At 43.9% G+C, this 15208-nt stretch overlaps 1 protein-coding gene across 9 annotated transcripts in view; it reads left to right on the top strand.

Annotated features, from left to right (window-relative positions):
- The window catches only part of TP53BP2 (tumor protein p53 binding protein 2), a 66701-nt gene that overhangs the window by 18850 nt on the left and 32643 nt on the right, over positions 1 to 15208 (top strand). For 7 of the 9 annotated variants that reach the window (XM_012187119.4, XM_060396348.1, XM_004013619.5 and 4 more), the window contains exons 2-3: positions 8273 to 8420; positions 14730 to 14843. In XM_012187119.4, the coding sequence (XP_012042509.1) occupies positions 8273 to 8420; positions 14730 to 14843 (262 nt within the window). The remainder of the gene's footprint in view (positions 1 to 8272; positions 8421 to 14729; positions 14844 to 15208) is intronic. The other 2 variants (XM_060396345.1, XM_060396346.1) reach the window with 1 other exon arrangement.

Below are 15208 nucleotides of genomic sequence, written 5' to 3'. Positions count from 1 at the left end.
AGGTTAGCATGATAGGTTAGTTTAACTAGCCTTTTCTTTTGACTTGACTCGCCTTTCTTTATATTTAAGAAATATGTATATTCTTTCCCAGTATGGTTTATCCCAGGAGATAAACCTGGAATATGGTTTATCTCTGTGCTGTAAGGAGGACCTTGCTCTCCATCCCTTCTAAGTGTTATAGTTTGAATCTACTGACCCCGAACTTCCAGTCCATCCCTCTTCTCCCACCCAACTTAGCAACAATATCTTTTTATGTTGTAGTTGTTCCTTTTCCAAATAAAGTAAGAAGAGAAAAGATATTCATTGAGAAAATGCCTGATTTACTCCTTCTGTAAAATTTGGAACATCTATGAATTATCACAGTAAAGCCTATAACTGTGGGCAGATTATGATGAAAGGATGTTAAATTATAAGTGATATATAAATGCAAGGGGACATACTTACTGTCTATAAATTTAAGATGGGTGAAATGAGTTTAAATTGTTTATTTCAAGTGACGCGATGCCTTTTTGTTCTAATGGAAATTTTCTGGGGAGAAATGGGGCTGGTGGGTGGTCCCTCCCTCCCACCCCTTCTCTGGGATGGTCAGGAAGACACCTGTCCTCGCTGCACATCAGCTGTCGCTCAGTCCCGGCTCAAAGCCACCTCTTCCCAGCTGTATTGTTGTCACTGTGCTGTGGTGTCCAATTAAGAAATTGTCAAACTTGATAAACTGTCTTTGTAACCTAAAAAGTAAGATGATTACTACAGCAAAGAAAATGAGTGAAAATGGGACTGTGCTGGTGTAGCCAAGGTGAGCATGAAGGATTTGTGGGTTTTCCAGACGTAGATTGCCACCGGGCAGTGAGTACTGGCCTAGGAGTAGACAGTGGCTAGAGATACAGAGTCAGCATCAGCAGCAGCATTCCCCCCTTGACTGAATCAGCCCCTCTGTTAAAATGCTCTGTAAAAACTCCGTATTGAAATAAAGAAGAAACAAAGCACCGCTTTTACTCTGTCTTCTTCCATCTGTGGCTCCATATTCTCCACCTTTCTTTCTTTTTTTTGACTGCACCATGCAGTATATGGGATCTTAGTTCCCCGACCAGGGATCGACGTGCCCCCTACACTGAAAGTGCTGAGTTTTAACCACTGGCCTGCCAGGGGACTCCCTGTTTTCTCCATCTTTCTGTTCTGAGCCTCTGCATCCTTCCCTTGGGCTCTTAGCCTGTCTCACACAGGCCTTCGACCTCATTCCTCAGACAACACTGGTCAAGGCATCCAGCAGCCTCCGTCTTGTGCAGCCTGGAAACTATCCTCATTCTCATTTCTACAGTCGCTTAGCTTTATTTGACTTAGCTGACACACTGCTTTGCATGGTCTCTGGGATTCCACACTCCTCTGTGTTTCTTTCCTTTTTTTATGGATGGATCTTTTCTAATCCTTTACTGGGTCCCTGTCCTCTATGGGACTTGTGGATGAGGCCCCAGTCCTGTGGGCCCTTCCCTAATCTGTTCCTCCTTCCTCATAGTAAATGACACCACTGTTTACTCTGTTGCTTAGACACCAGATCTATGTTCATTCAATTTCTGTGGTTGCATCCCACATTCTGTCCATGAGGCAAGTATGTTGACTCTACCTTCAAAATATTGCAGTCCAGCCGTTTTTCACCACTTGCTGTTACCTGCAGTCTGTGCTACAGGTATCTCTCATTTTATGTGTGCGTGCTAAGTCCCTCCAGTCCTGTCCGACTCTGACCCTATGGACCGTATCCCACCAGACTCCTCTGTCTGTGGGATTCTCCAGGCAAGAATACTGGAGTCAGTTGCCATACCCTCCTCCAGGGGAATCTTCCTGACCCAGGGATCGAACCCATATCCTTCTGTCTCCCGCATTGGTAGATGAGTTCTTTACCGCTGAGCCATCAGTGAAGCCCCTTTATGTGCTTCATTTCCTCTTAATTGGTCTTCCATGCCTGCCTCTCTGTGGTCTATTCATATAGTAGCCAGAGTAATTTAAAGAAAAATGACTTCAGTACTCTGTTGAAAATCCTCCAGTGACTTCTTTTTTAAAAAATTGAGAGATGATTTACATAACACCATTTTGAAGTATCCAATTCACTGGATTTTAGTATGTTTACAAGGTGGTACAACTATCACGACTAATTCCAGAACGTTCTCATCACCTCTAAAAGAAGCCCTGTACTTGTTAGCAGTCAGTCCCCCAGCCCCTGGCAACCACTAATCTAATCTTTTTGTCTCTAATGATTGGCCTCCAGTGGCCTCTTAGATTAAAATCCAGATTCCTTGCTCCAGCCTTTGTGGGTCTTTGAACAATGGTTCTCGGTTTGCAGTTTCCAGAGCCACAGTATCAGCATCTCAAGGGAGCTTCTTAGAAATGCAGAATCTCTGTCCCCATCCCTGGTCTACTGAATCAGAATCTCAGAGGGTGGGGCCTTGCCATCTGTGATGAATAACCCTCTGTTTGCACCACAGCTTGAGGACTCTGTGGCTTCTATGCATGATCTAGTCTCTTTGAGTTAATCTCCTATAATCCTTTCCTCTTGCTCACTCTGTCCGAGTGACCTTCCTCTTCCACAAATGTGACAAGCTTGATTCCTCCTTGGGGCCTTGACATTTGTTCTTCCCTCTGCTTGGGTTATTCTTTTCCTGCACCTCGTGTTCTCATTCTGTTTAGATAGTGGCTCAGGAGCCCTCTCTCACCGTAGAGGGGTTGAAATCATTGAGTTTGCGGATGGAGCGGGGAAGCATCTTTTGTTTGCCTGTTTCCACCCCGCTTTGTGCCCCAGGAAGTTGACTTCTATAAAGGCATCAGTAGCCTCCCTTTCCATCCGACTTCTAGTTGGGTTTGTCCAGTGAGGAGGGGTAGCATGGATGACCTAATAAGAAGGAGGGAGCCAGGTTGGGGTATTTATTCCCCTGGAGTGGCTGTGTCCCTCTCCACACAGCGCTCTCTGTCTCTCGTTCCGTACCGTGTGTGCGGTAGTGGCTACTTAATAAAGATTGTGTCTATATTAGAACGTAAATCATAAAATAGATAGCCTACAAATCTTGCATGAATGAAAAGGATGTCGAAACAGAAGTAGGATGGCACAGCATGATACAAACTGAAGAGGAGAGGACACTAACTTCTGTCAGAGTGTATAGCTGTGCTCTATACTGCCTTCTATCAATACCTTTGGGAAACTTAGTGTGAAAATAAATCAGAGGTGAGTCTGTCACGTGCAGTAACAGCTGAGGTATTTATTCATTCCTAAACACACACTTACTGTGTTTGTTACAAACCAGGCACAGTTCAAGGTACTAAGGATGCCATATTGAACAGACAGAACCCTGGACCTCATGGACCGTCCGTTCTAGCAGGGAAGACAGTAAAAGCAAGTGAAATAAATATAATCCATGATCTGCTGGTCGCTGTGCCAGGAGAGAGAGGAGGTGGGGAAGTGCATGTGTGTGCCTGTGCATATGTGGGCGCACACATGCGCGTGTTGAGGGTGGTGCTGGGGTTTTAGGCAGGATGACCAGGGAAAGCCTCCCCGGGAAGGAAGTGGCTGTATCAAGACCCAGGGAGATGAGTGGCAGGCCGTGCTGGCACACAGGGAAGAACATTTGTCGGGGAAGGTCATCAAGAAGATGTGACCGCAGGCTCAACCTGCAAGCTGACCCAGGCACTTGGAGGCCGTTCACCTGCTTTCCTATCCTTGGAACATGCCCTCCGCCTGCCTGCTGTCCCAGGCTCAAGCTGCCCAAGGATGCAGGCTGGAGACTGAACCCAGGGGGACCCTCTCCATAAGCTTTTACCACGCTACTGGGCAGGGGTCGGGGAGCCACTGGCCCTGCAGCCCCCAAGAGCAGTCTCCTGAGCAAGCTGCCTTGTTTCCGGAAAGGCCAGTTGCCAGTCTGGAGTGGGCTGCCTGCCTTCCGTCTCTCCCTGCCCTCCGTGCCTGGCGCCAGTTTCAGAGTCCACCCCGGAAGCTCCGAGGTTTTGAGCCAACAACATGGCAGTCAGGAACAGGATGCGCAGGCTCCAGGGGGTGGGAGCCAAGGAGGATGCTCGTGGCGCTGAGCTTGGAGAAGGTCAGAAGGCTGTGAGGACTAGAGAGGGGGTGGGGACAGGTGGTCCCAGGTCAGTTCATCTGAACGAAACTCCTGCTTTTCTCTCATCCCTTGCCTGCTGGTACCATAATCTCAGAGTGGAGCAAGCCCGGTTTTCCTCCTGAATTTGCTGTGAATTGTTCATTTCACACCCCTCCAGCCCCCATACCCCTACACCAGATCCAGTCTTTCTGTTGAATCTGTTCTTTCCCCCTCTGTCCATTGCCTTCATTCAGGTCCTCAGTGAATTGCTACCTTCCAGGTTGTGGACTGTTGTGAAGAAGTTGGCTCTTGCTGTGACACCCAGTAAACACCCGAACTAAATGGCAGCTCTCAGGGAACTTAGGACTCTTATTTTGAAGACCAGGAGGCTGGGATTCAGAGAGGTGACATTACTTCCCTAATAATGATTAACAAGTCTGGGGTAAGAACCCAGATCTCCCACCTGGGCGTCAGGAGCAGCTCACCTTGCCGGCCTGGCCTTGGGGCACTCAGCTCAGAACGGTCACTCCGGAGCTGTCTTCAGGCGTGCCTGAATGGGGTCCACTCGCCACTCACACCAGTGTTAATCCTGTGGGGTTTTGGGGGGAAAGTGCAGTGATCTTAGAACATGTTTCTCATCCTTCATATCTATAATTTGTACTTTTGAATAAACAAAGCCATTGTCTTCTAAAAAGTAAAACACCAGATCTCTATCCAAGTTTGGTTGTGTGCTTAGTCGCTCAGTCATGTCCAACTCTTTGTGACCCCGTGGACTGTAGCCCACCAGGCTCCTCTGTCCATGGGGATTCTCCAGGCAAGAATACTGGAGTAGACTGCCTTGCCCTCCTCCTGGGGATTTTTACTGGGGTTAAATAGAGCATTTCCTAATACTCTTCTGCTATAAGGAACAGCTGAAAGAGTAGAGGACGGGTGAAGAACAGAATTATACTCTCATCCTCTCATTTTAGTAGGCAGTATAAAGACTCTTTATAAATGAGTCTTTTGCTTCATTTATAGAGAAAGTAATATCTGCTCTGCTTATCTGAGAGTTGATGTAAGTTTCTGAGATAATGCGTGTGAAAGGACTTTTTAAGATGACGTTTACCAGGTAAGGTGCTTTTATCTCAGGAAATAACCTCTTATTTGTTGATACAATATGTGTTTTGTATATATGGGTACTGAGTCACTCAGTTGTGTCCGGCTCTGCAATCCTTTGGACAGTAGCCCACCAGGCTCCTCTGTTCATGGGATTTTCCAGGCGAGAATATTGGAGTGGATTGCCATTTTCTCCTCCAGGGGATCTTCCTGACCTAGGGATCGAACTCGCATCTCCTGTGTCTCCTGCATTGAAGGCAGATTCTTTACCTGCTGAGTCATTGGGAAAGCCTGTTTTGTGTATATACAGTATATTAAGTATTTCTATAATTTGATAAATGCCTCAGTCTCATATTTACAATGAAAACAGTTCCTGTGTTTGAAGTGTTGAACTTCAGAGAAAGTTCTGATGTGGGTAGGGAGTATGGAGGAGGAGTACTCTTTAATACTAAAGTGTGGATTAGTTACACTGGTTACATGTGCTGTACATGTGTCGGGAGTCGCGCCAGGGTGGAAACCCGAGTTCATTTTGTGTAACAGTTTTAAAGTGCTGCTTTGTTGGCTGAGTTGAGGCCTAGAACTATGTGTCTTTATGGAGCACAGTTTATCAGAATGTGAAGAACCTGATACAGTTAGGCTTGAAAGCTTCTGAACTCATGCTGACAAATTTTGCAGTTTTTTGTTTTCATACCTTTTTTTTTGGATAGCATCCCCTGTAAAATTTGTTTCTGAGTTGCCTTCTAGCTGTAATGGGTTCCTGTCTGTTTTCCAGTTTGGGGGGTTCCTTTCTGTGTTATACATGTTTCTGTGAGTTAAGAGCTTCAGTTGCAGGAAGTGGAGACTTGGCTTACCTTGGGAAAGAATAGTTTTACTGCAGGGAGGAGCAGGGAAGCCCCGTGGGGCAGAGCCCACTGACCTAGGGGGCCTTCTCCTCTCCTGAGTGTTCTTCTCCCCTTACTTAAGCCAGATCCTTGAGGTGGCCAGTCTGCTGTTTTAGCCAGTTTCCATCATCATCCCTGGTCAGGTGCTGCTGCTCTCTTGATGCCCCCCCACCCCTCCCCGCCCCCCCAAAAAGGAGAGCCTAATGCAACTCTCACTTCTGGGGTAGTGGGAGAGAGGTTTATGCTGGGTGAGACGCCATGTGACTGAGGGCAGGCACTGTGGCTTGTATGATATTCTTGTGTCATTGTGATCACAGTGCAGATCCTACTCATTCTGCCTTTAAAAGAAAAAAAAATGTGTTTGGCTGCTCCAATTCTTAGTTGCAGCGCCGGGGATCTCCATCTTCTTTTTGGCATGTGAGCTCTCTGGTTGTGGCGTGTGAACTCTTATTTGTGGTGTGTGGGATCTAGTTCTCTGGCCAGGGACTGAACCCAGGACTCCTCCTTTGAGAGCTTGGAATGTTAGCCACTAGACCACCAGGGAAATCCCCTGCTGTTCTGTTATAGCCTTAGAACCCAGACTCCTGCAGTGTTTGGCTTAGTCTCATTTTTAGTCTCTTCTTTTTACAGAATGTATACTGGTCCATCAAGTTCATGTTTCAAAGCCTTTGCATTCTCTTTCTTTGATAACAATTATTTTCACAGAATATAAAGCTCACAGTGGAATGACACTTTCAAATTGTCTGGGTTTTGTTTACTTGTTTTAATCCTGATACACATTAATCTGCCCAGAGTAAGTCCTCACTGAATGAATGAGCTTGTGGGTTTGCTGACTTGTGTTGTCATCAACAATTTGTTTGTTTATTCGCTCAGTTTTCTTCAGTGCTAGGAATTAACAACAAGTTGTTTTTTGTTTGGCTGATTTTTTTGTTTTGTTATTTGATAGGTGTGAACACTTGAATTCTTAAGTGAAGTGAAGTCACTCAGTCGTGTCCGACTCTTTGCGACCCCATGGACTGTAGCCTACTACGCTCCTCCGTCCATGGGATTTTCCAGGCAAGAGTCCTGGAGTGTGGGTTGCCATTTCCTTCTCGAGAGGATCTTCCTGATCCAGGGATTGAACCCAGGTCTCCCGCACTGTAGGCAGATGCAGTGTTTTTAAGATACAGTATCTGTTTTTACCGGGAGGAAGACTGAGTTTTAGATCGAAATCTTCTTCTGGTCTGAGTGTTTATATACAAAGTCATCTCAGCTTTAGCACGACAGCCATTCATTTCTACTTACAGCTTAATGATGAATACTTAAGCTTTTTAAAGATAATTTTGTTTATTTTTATGTTTGGCTGTGCTGGGTCTTTGTGGCTGCACAGGCTTTTCTCTGGTTGCAGTGAGCAGGGGTCACTCTCGAGTTGCTGTGAGCGGGCTTCTCACTGGGGTGGCTTCTCTTGTGGACCACGGGCTCTAGAGTGTGTGAGCTTCAGCAGCTGTGGCCTGTGGGCTCAAGAGCACAGGCTCTATAGCTACGTGTGGGGTTAGTTGCTCCGAGGCATATGGGATCTTCCTGGATCCAGAATTGACAAGCGGATGCTTTACCACTGAGCCATCACTGACTTATGCTTTAAAGTATGTATCTAATCTGATTAAAACATCTTAGATTTGAAAATATAATTGTTTGAACAGGTGATACATTGTATGTGGTATAAATATTAGATATCCCTCTGAGTTCTGTCCCCTTTTCCCATCCCCACCTTCAGCAGCAACACGTTTTGTTTATGTATCCTGCCCGAAAGAGACTTTGCTCAATTAAGCATGTGTTTGTGTGATCATCATCTCCTGATCATACTCACAGGGCTGATGGGAGAATCTCTTTGTAGTATGGGCCTGGCACATCATGCTAAGAACTACAGAAGTCTTGGTAAACAAATGACATAAATAAAATGTCAGAGGAAGATTTAACTTGACCTTTTGTGTGCACTGATCCATTTACTGTGCTCCAGGGATCCCCAAGGGTTCTTCAGGCGCAGCTGATGAAGGAGGGCAGGGGCCATCAGCAAAGCTCCGGATCCCTCTTCACCTTGGGCTTGGAGACAGCCAGATGGTCCTGTTGTCCATTTGCATTTCAGTTAAGACTGTCGGGGAGAGGAATCTAAAGTAAGTGAGAAGTGACCAGCGCCAGTGTAGATGGTACTGATAACCCTTGTGTCTCTCCTTCTGTTTCCAGATGTTTCTTACTGTGTACCTCAGCAACAATGAGCAGCACTTCACAGAAGTCCCTGTCACTCCAGAAACCATCTGCAGAGACGTGGTGGACTTGTGCAAAGAACCCGGCGAGAGTGATTGCCACCTGGCCGAAGTGTGGTGTGGTTCTGGTACATCTTCTTCAGCAGTGCCGTCTTTGTTACCAGGTTTAGGGAGGGCAGTGTGTGCCTTTCATGTTTATCCACAGTGAAACTGAAGAATAGGGTGTCTATCAGAGAGAGTGCTTTCAGTCCAGTTTAGTTGCCTCCTCCAAAGTCTTTTTTTTTTTTAATGTTTATTTTGACTACGCTGGGTCCCAGTGCGACACTTGGGCTCTTTAGTTGTGGCATGTGGTATCTAGCTCCCTGACCAAGGAAGGAATCTGGTCACCCTCCCCCCCGCCGCCCCGTATTGGGAGCATGGAGTCGTAGCCGTTGAACCACCTGGGAAGCTCCTCCAAAGTCCTCTTGCTGTTTTCTTTTTCTGCAGTACATCATAGACACTACAGTATTAAAGGTCAAAGGATAGGCAGCTGATACACGGGGTGGAAGCTTCTGGGGGTGTTAGGGTAAAATGTCTGTGCTCAGAAGTGTTTTGGGTATGCTTAGGTGGTTTCACTTCATTAGAAATTTGAGGCATTCTGAGCCATTCTGATTGTTTTGCCGTCTGTGTGTCTTTGGAGGTTTTTAGAGAGAGCTCTTCGGTATTGAGTTACTATGGTGGCAGGAGGCAGTGGTGAAATCATAGTCATTATTTTAAGCCTTGAGGTCGATCCCTTACTTAGCTCTTTGGAGCCCTGAAATGGGACAGTCTGGTTTCTCTGTGGCCCTTTAGGAGTTTGTAGATGGAGGAGTAATTTTTCGTGAGTTCTGCTCTGTTCCTGTACAGCTTGGGTGAGCCCTTACTGTTTCCTTTTTCTCCCCTTTGGTGCAGTTTGTCTAAGTGCAAGTTTCCCACTGTGTTCGCCGCATTCACACCGTTCATGGGTGTGTGACTTCAGCTGACACCCTCTGCTTCCCAGGCAAGTCTTCTTAATCATCTTCGGTTGATTTTCCTACAGCTGGGTGTTTAGGAAGACTTCCTTCACCCTCCCTGAGCTGCTCACTTCACATAGGAACTAGATTAGACCATTTTCATAAAGAAACCCAAGTGATCCTTTTTGCAAAAAAAGAATTTATTTGACTGTGCCAGGTTTTGGTTGCACCATGCGGGCTTTTCCTTTGATCTTCCTTGTGGCACGCAGGATCTTTTAGTTTTTTTCGGCATATGGGATTTAGTTCCTGACCAGGGATTGGACCTGAGCCTCCAACATTGGTAGCATGGAGTCTTGGCCACTGGACCACCAGGAAAGTCCCCCTAAGGGATCCTTATTAAATGAAAATTTGATAGTTTGACTTTTCTTGTTTTAACTTTTTTATTCTACTTAGGATAAAATCCAGAGTCTTGATTTTAGACTGTGAGGTCTTTGATGTCATCTGGTACCATTTTCCTCCTTGCTCACCTCTTGCAGCTTTTTTATGTTCCTGGGTAAATGAAGATGTTTCCTACCTCAGAGCCACTGGTGCCAGCTGCTCCTGCACTCCCAGATTTTGTTGTTGCTGGTTCCTTCTGGTCATTTGGATTGTAGCTAACACGTTGGCTCTTCAGAGATGTTTCTCCTGAGCTTCCCACTAAAGCAGGCACGAGGTTCTCTATGACGTCATCCTGGTTTGATCCTGTGCATGAGACGTGTCTGTCTGGTTTGTGTGTGTGTGTTTATTAATCTGCTGCCTCTTTAATCCCCATAGCCTCACACACAGGCATGAGAATGTAAACTCCTTAAGAGTGGGGACCTGCTTGTCTTGTTCCTTGCTGTGTCCTAGCTCAGAGGGAGTGCTCAGTAAATATTTACTGAAAGAATAAACGAGCTTCTAGCTGCTCTGGTGGCCTCCCTGCATTCTGCAGATAACTTGCCCAAAGTGAAGTGATTGAGAACACGCACTGTGAGCTCCTCCCCCGGTGCTTACCTCAGGTTCCTCTGGATGTGTGCCTACCCTTCTTTCTAACTTTCTTCCTTTGCCAAGGCTCACCCTCTCCCTCGAAACTCTTGATTCCACTGTTTCCCTTTCCTCTTTAGTATCTTGCTCATTTGAGTTCAGTAGCCCTTGCTATGTAATGAGGATGTTTAAAGGATTTTCTTTCTTCTAATTTTTTTAATTAAAAAAAAAAAGACCACATAAATGGATGGATTCTTTTTTGTAAGGCAAATAATACAAATGGAATGGAAATCTCTCCCACAAGCCCATCTTGTGTCGCTTGATGTATAATTGCCTATAATTTTAGCAGATAACTTTTCAGACTTTTCTCTGTAATGTAACTATAGAAATAGTTTTGTGTCATCTCTGTTTTTTCTTTATGTAACAGTATCATACATCTCGCTATCTGCAATTTATCATTTTACCTTACAGTATAGCTTGAAGGTCTTTTCTGATAACCTTGTGTAAATCTACACCATTGTTTTTAATTATCATAATTTTCCATAGTATTATGCATAAACTGCAGTTGATCTAACCATTTCTTTATTCACTAACATTTCAATTAATTCTCTTATTTCTATAAATGCTGCAGTAGAAGGCCTTGTAGAAGCCTCTTGATCACGTGCAAGCATTTCTCTAGGGTAGATAACCAGGAATTGCTTGCTTACGGGTTCACACATTTTAAATTTGAATATATTTCACCAGATTTCCCTCAGCAAAGGCTGTAGAAATTCACACTTCTACCAGTTATTTCTAAAAGTATCCCTCATCAAAAAATATACTAATACAATAAATTCTTACTTTTGCTAAGCTGATTCTGAAGTTGCTTATTTTTCATTTATCTACTGGCCACTTGGATTTCCATTTTAAAAAAAGATTGTTTCATTATAGTCTTTGCTCATGTCTTTTGACTTTTGCCCTTTTCCTTCTTGATTTGTAGATGTTACAGAAAAACTCAACTCTTCTAGAACTCAGGCCTAGTTGTGTGTTGTTTTATAAAAAGTCTTTTCTTTATGGTAAGGCTGTAAACTTAGTCTCCTGTTGTTCCGTACCATTAAATTTTAAAGTTTTTTTCCCTTCCCTCCTAACCCTTTCCTTCTTTTTTTCTCATTAATTTTTCTGACTAGTGTGAATTAGAGATCTAATATTTTTTCCCCCAGGTGGATAGTGAAATTTTTTAAAGTGTCTTATTGGAGACGCTTGTTTTCTTCCTTACTGATATGAAACTTCATAGGCTTGTTGTATCTCATAGGAAGTATGTTTCTATAAGCTTCAGCCAGTGACTTTTTTTTCCCCTTCTATTTATGATAGGACCAAATAGTTTTTTTTAATTTTATTTTTTCTTAGTTTTTAAATTATGAAAATATGATAACTCATTTACAGAGACTTGGAAAATACAGAACAAAGTTACATATACTTCCACTATATATTGCAGTCATTTTTTTAAGTAAGTAAATTAAAGTTTTTAGTTGGAGTTTCAATATCAAACTCTCAAAAATTAATAAAATGAATATACAGAGAAGTAGAAGGATATAATAGGCCTCAAAAGTACTATGAACCAATGCAAGATAATTAAGATTTATACAGTTTTTACACAGCAGTGGCATACTCTTAAGTTCCCATAAACTATAAACTAGGAAACACTGGAATACATCCAGTGACATGAGACCAGATGCAAACACTTGATGAAGACCAAATAGTTTTAATTTACTCTCGTTTTATAATAAATTAGGTATCTGTGAAGGCAACTGCTTATTTCATTGTGCTCCTGTACTATTCTTGTGTATTTTCTCTTTCAGATATGTTATAGAATTACCTTGAAAGGTTCCATGAAAAGTTCTTTGGGGATTTTGATTGGTTGCAGAGAATTCATAATTAATTTGAGGGTTGTTTGCATGATGTTGTGATTAAGAGCAAGGTCATGGGTGTCAACGTCTTGTCTCTTTCATTTACTAGCTTTATAACTTCAGAGAAGATACTTAATCTCTATAATCCTTAAGTGTTTTTCCTACACAATTGGGATAATAAATGAATCTGTTGCACAGGATTGTGTGAGAATCCCAGGCGCTGACATTTGAAGGGGGCTTAGCATAGCCCCTGGCACATTTAATGTTCACAGTCAACAAGAAATAGCTGTTATGTCTTCAACTCCTCCTTTTTTTTTTTTTTGCTATAACTTGTCCAAGGTGTCGCATTTTAAAAATAGTGAATATGTTACTTCCACTTTGTTAGCTTCTCAAGTTTCCCATTTCCTTTAACTGTCTTTTAAAATAAGTAGCTTTAGGGACTTCTCTGGCGGTCCAGTGGTTTAGACTGTGCTTCCAACGCAGGGGACACAGGTTCGATCCCTGTGCAGGGAGCTGAGATCCCACATGCCGCGTGGTTAAAAAGTAAAAATTTAAAAAACGGTAGCTTTTACTTGCCATCTCCATTTCCTTACTCCCCTCTGGTTTATTTGCTGAGAGAGCATATCTTGGATTCTTGCTGTTTGCTAGGAACTGTGCTTGGTTGTAAAGAAGAGAGAGATGAATGTGTGCTGTTACAGTAAAAACAGGAGTCAGCAGACATTTCTCTCGTACCGAGTGATGACTTCAGATGGCGGTGCTCCATCTGCAGAAGGAGAGGGTACTGGGGACAGTTCTCAGTGCTGGGAATGGCTTGTTCAGAGTCACATAGGCATGGACGCCAGGACGAGGGATGGATGTCGTTGGAGTGTGGGGTAAATGGGCTGCTTTGAGAACCTTTGAAGTGTATTTCAGCTTGTGCTGGTCTAAGCCTGATATATACATTTTGTCACTGTAGGCCATTAGGACCTTAGCTTCCAGACCTAGAAGGTCCACACTCAACATGGACTGGAAGTCACTTCATTTCTTTTGAAATAAAGCGTGTGTGTATGTGTGTGTGTGTGTGTGAGATTTTTGTTTTTGTGAGAAGGTAGAGGGTCTGCATGGACTGGAAGTCACTTCATTTCTTTTGGAATAAAGTGTGTGTGTGTGTGTGTGTGTGTGTGTGTGTGAGATTTTTGTTTTTGTGAGGAGGTAGGTCTGCCCAGAATAAAGTGTGTGTGTGTGTGTGTGTGTGTGTGTGTGTGTGTGTGTGTTTGAGATTTTTGTTTCTGTGAGGAGGTAGGTCTGCCCAGAATTTCTTTCAGGAAGGTATCTGCTCAGCTCCGGGTGTTCCCTCTTGCGGGAGTCTTGGTTAGACTTTCTCTGGTTTAGAGAAGAGGGTATCTGTGTCTACTCATTACATCATGTTGCTGTAAATAGAACCCAAGCTGTACTTTGTTGCCACCAAGCTGATTAAGTTCAGGGGTTAGTTCACAGAATTGGCTGCTGAACCTTTGGCTGCTCTCATCTGTGCCCGTGTTGTTTATTTAAGGTACTCAGATAGTGTCCTTGATTATTGACAAGGGCATTGAATTTTTTAGGGGAGCCACTGCAGCATTCTTACACTAAAAATGAGTAAGTTCTTTGATTTTAGACTGTTGGCATCCTCAAACAGTATATTTGGTTTTTATGTTCAGATTCCTTAAGATTGGAAGACTACAGTTCCCATGTAGTAGAGTATTTAGCTATGCCTCTTTTTTTTTTTTTTTGTCTTAAGGAATATTTTCAGGGCAGTAAACAGACTTTTGTTTGGAAATGCGTGTGTATGATTTTTTTTTTTAATATGGTTTGTAAAATTGTCGAAGAAAATCCCCAATAGAAAGACAAGGCTATTTAGAAAGTTGTGTTTAAGTTTTCGTTTGTATACTTGGAGAATCATAGAGCCATTAGAATTGACAGAGACCTCAGAGACCATCCTATGGAATAGATGACAGGAACTTTGGAACCTGCAGAGCTTCATGGCCTGCCTGGAGCTAGTGAGGGGCCACTGAATCCGACTTCTGAGCTCTTGCCAGTGGCCCTGACCCAGTCCTTTCCTACCCCTATATTCTACCCAGCTTTGACCCGGATTATGTGGATGGTAAGCTGGTGATGGAGAAGGCAATGGCACCCCACTCCAGTACTCTTGCCTGGAGAATCCCATGGACGGAGGAGCCTGGTAGGCTGCAGTCCATGGGGTCACGAAGAGTCGGACATGACTGAGCGACTTCCCTTTCACTTTTCACTTTCATACATTGGAGAAGGAAATGGCAATCCACTCCAATGTTCTTGCCTGGAGAATCCTAGAGACAGGGGAGCCTGGTGGGCTGCCGTCTATGGGGTCACACAGAGTCGGACACAACTAAAGTGACTTAGCAGCAGCAGCAGCAGCAAGCTGGTGATACTTCATTTTCTAAGGTTTTTTTTGTTTTGTTTTGTTTTTTAAAGATCCTAGATAGTATTTTCTGCATTCATAATGCATAATTTCTATGAAGGGTAGACAGTAAGTGATGTGTTACCAGGTAACATGATTTGTACATGATTTGTTCATTTCTTTTAGAACGTCCAGTTGCTGATAATGAGCGAATGTTTGACGTCCTGCAACGGTTTGGAAGTCAGAGGAGTGAAGTTCGGTTCTTCCTTCGCCACGAACGCCCCCCTGGTAGGGATGTTGGTAGGTAGCATCTTGTTGATCATGACAAAGATTCGGACTTCAGTTTCATGCTCAGGAGAGGTGACCTGTGATCAGGAGCAGACAGTTTCATGGATGAGTGAGCAAGAAGCAAGGGGGAAAAGTGAGGATAGCCCTCTCTCCCAAGCCCTGACTCTATAGGGTGGGCAGAAGAGGGTGTGGTTCTGTTTGTTGTGTTTTGTTGGAAGATGGGAAAAGTTTGATGACAATTTTTTTTTAAATGTTTTATTTTTTGGCTTCACCACACGGCATGTGGAATCTTAGTTCCCCCACCAGGTATCCTGTGTCCCCTGCCTTGGAAGCACAGAGTCTTAACCACCAGACCACCAAGGAGGTCCCTGACTACA

This window comes from Ovis aries, chromosome 12 (assembly GCF_016772045.2).
Source record: "Ovis aries strain OAR_USU_Benz2616 breed Rambouillet chromosome 12, ARS-UI_Ramb_v3.0, whole genome shotgun sequence".
Classification (NCBI taxonomy): Eukaryota; Metazoa; Chordata; class Mammalia; order Artiodactyla; family Bovidae; genus Ovis; species Ovis aries.
This window is presented reverse-complemented; position numbering and strand designations above follow the sequence as displayed.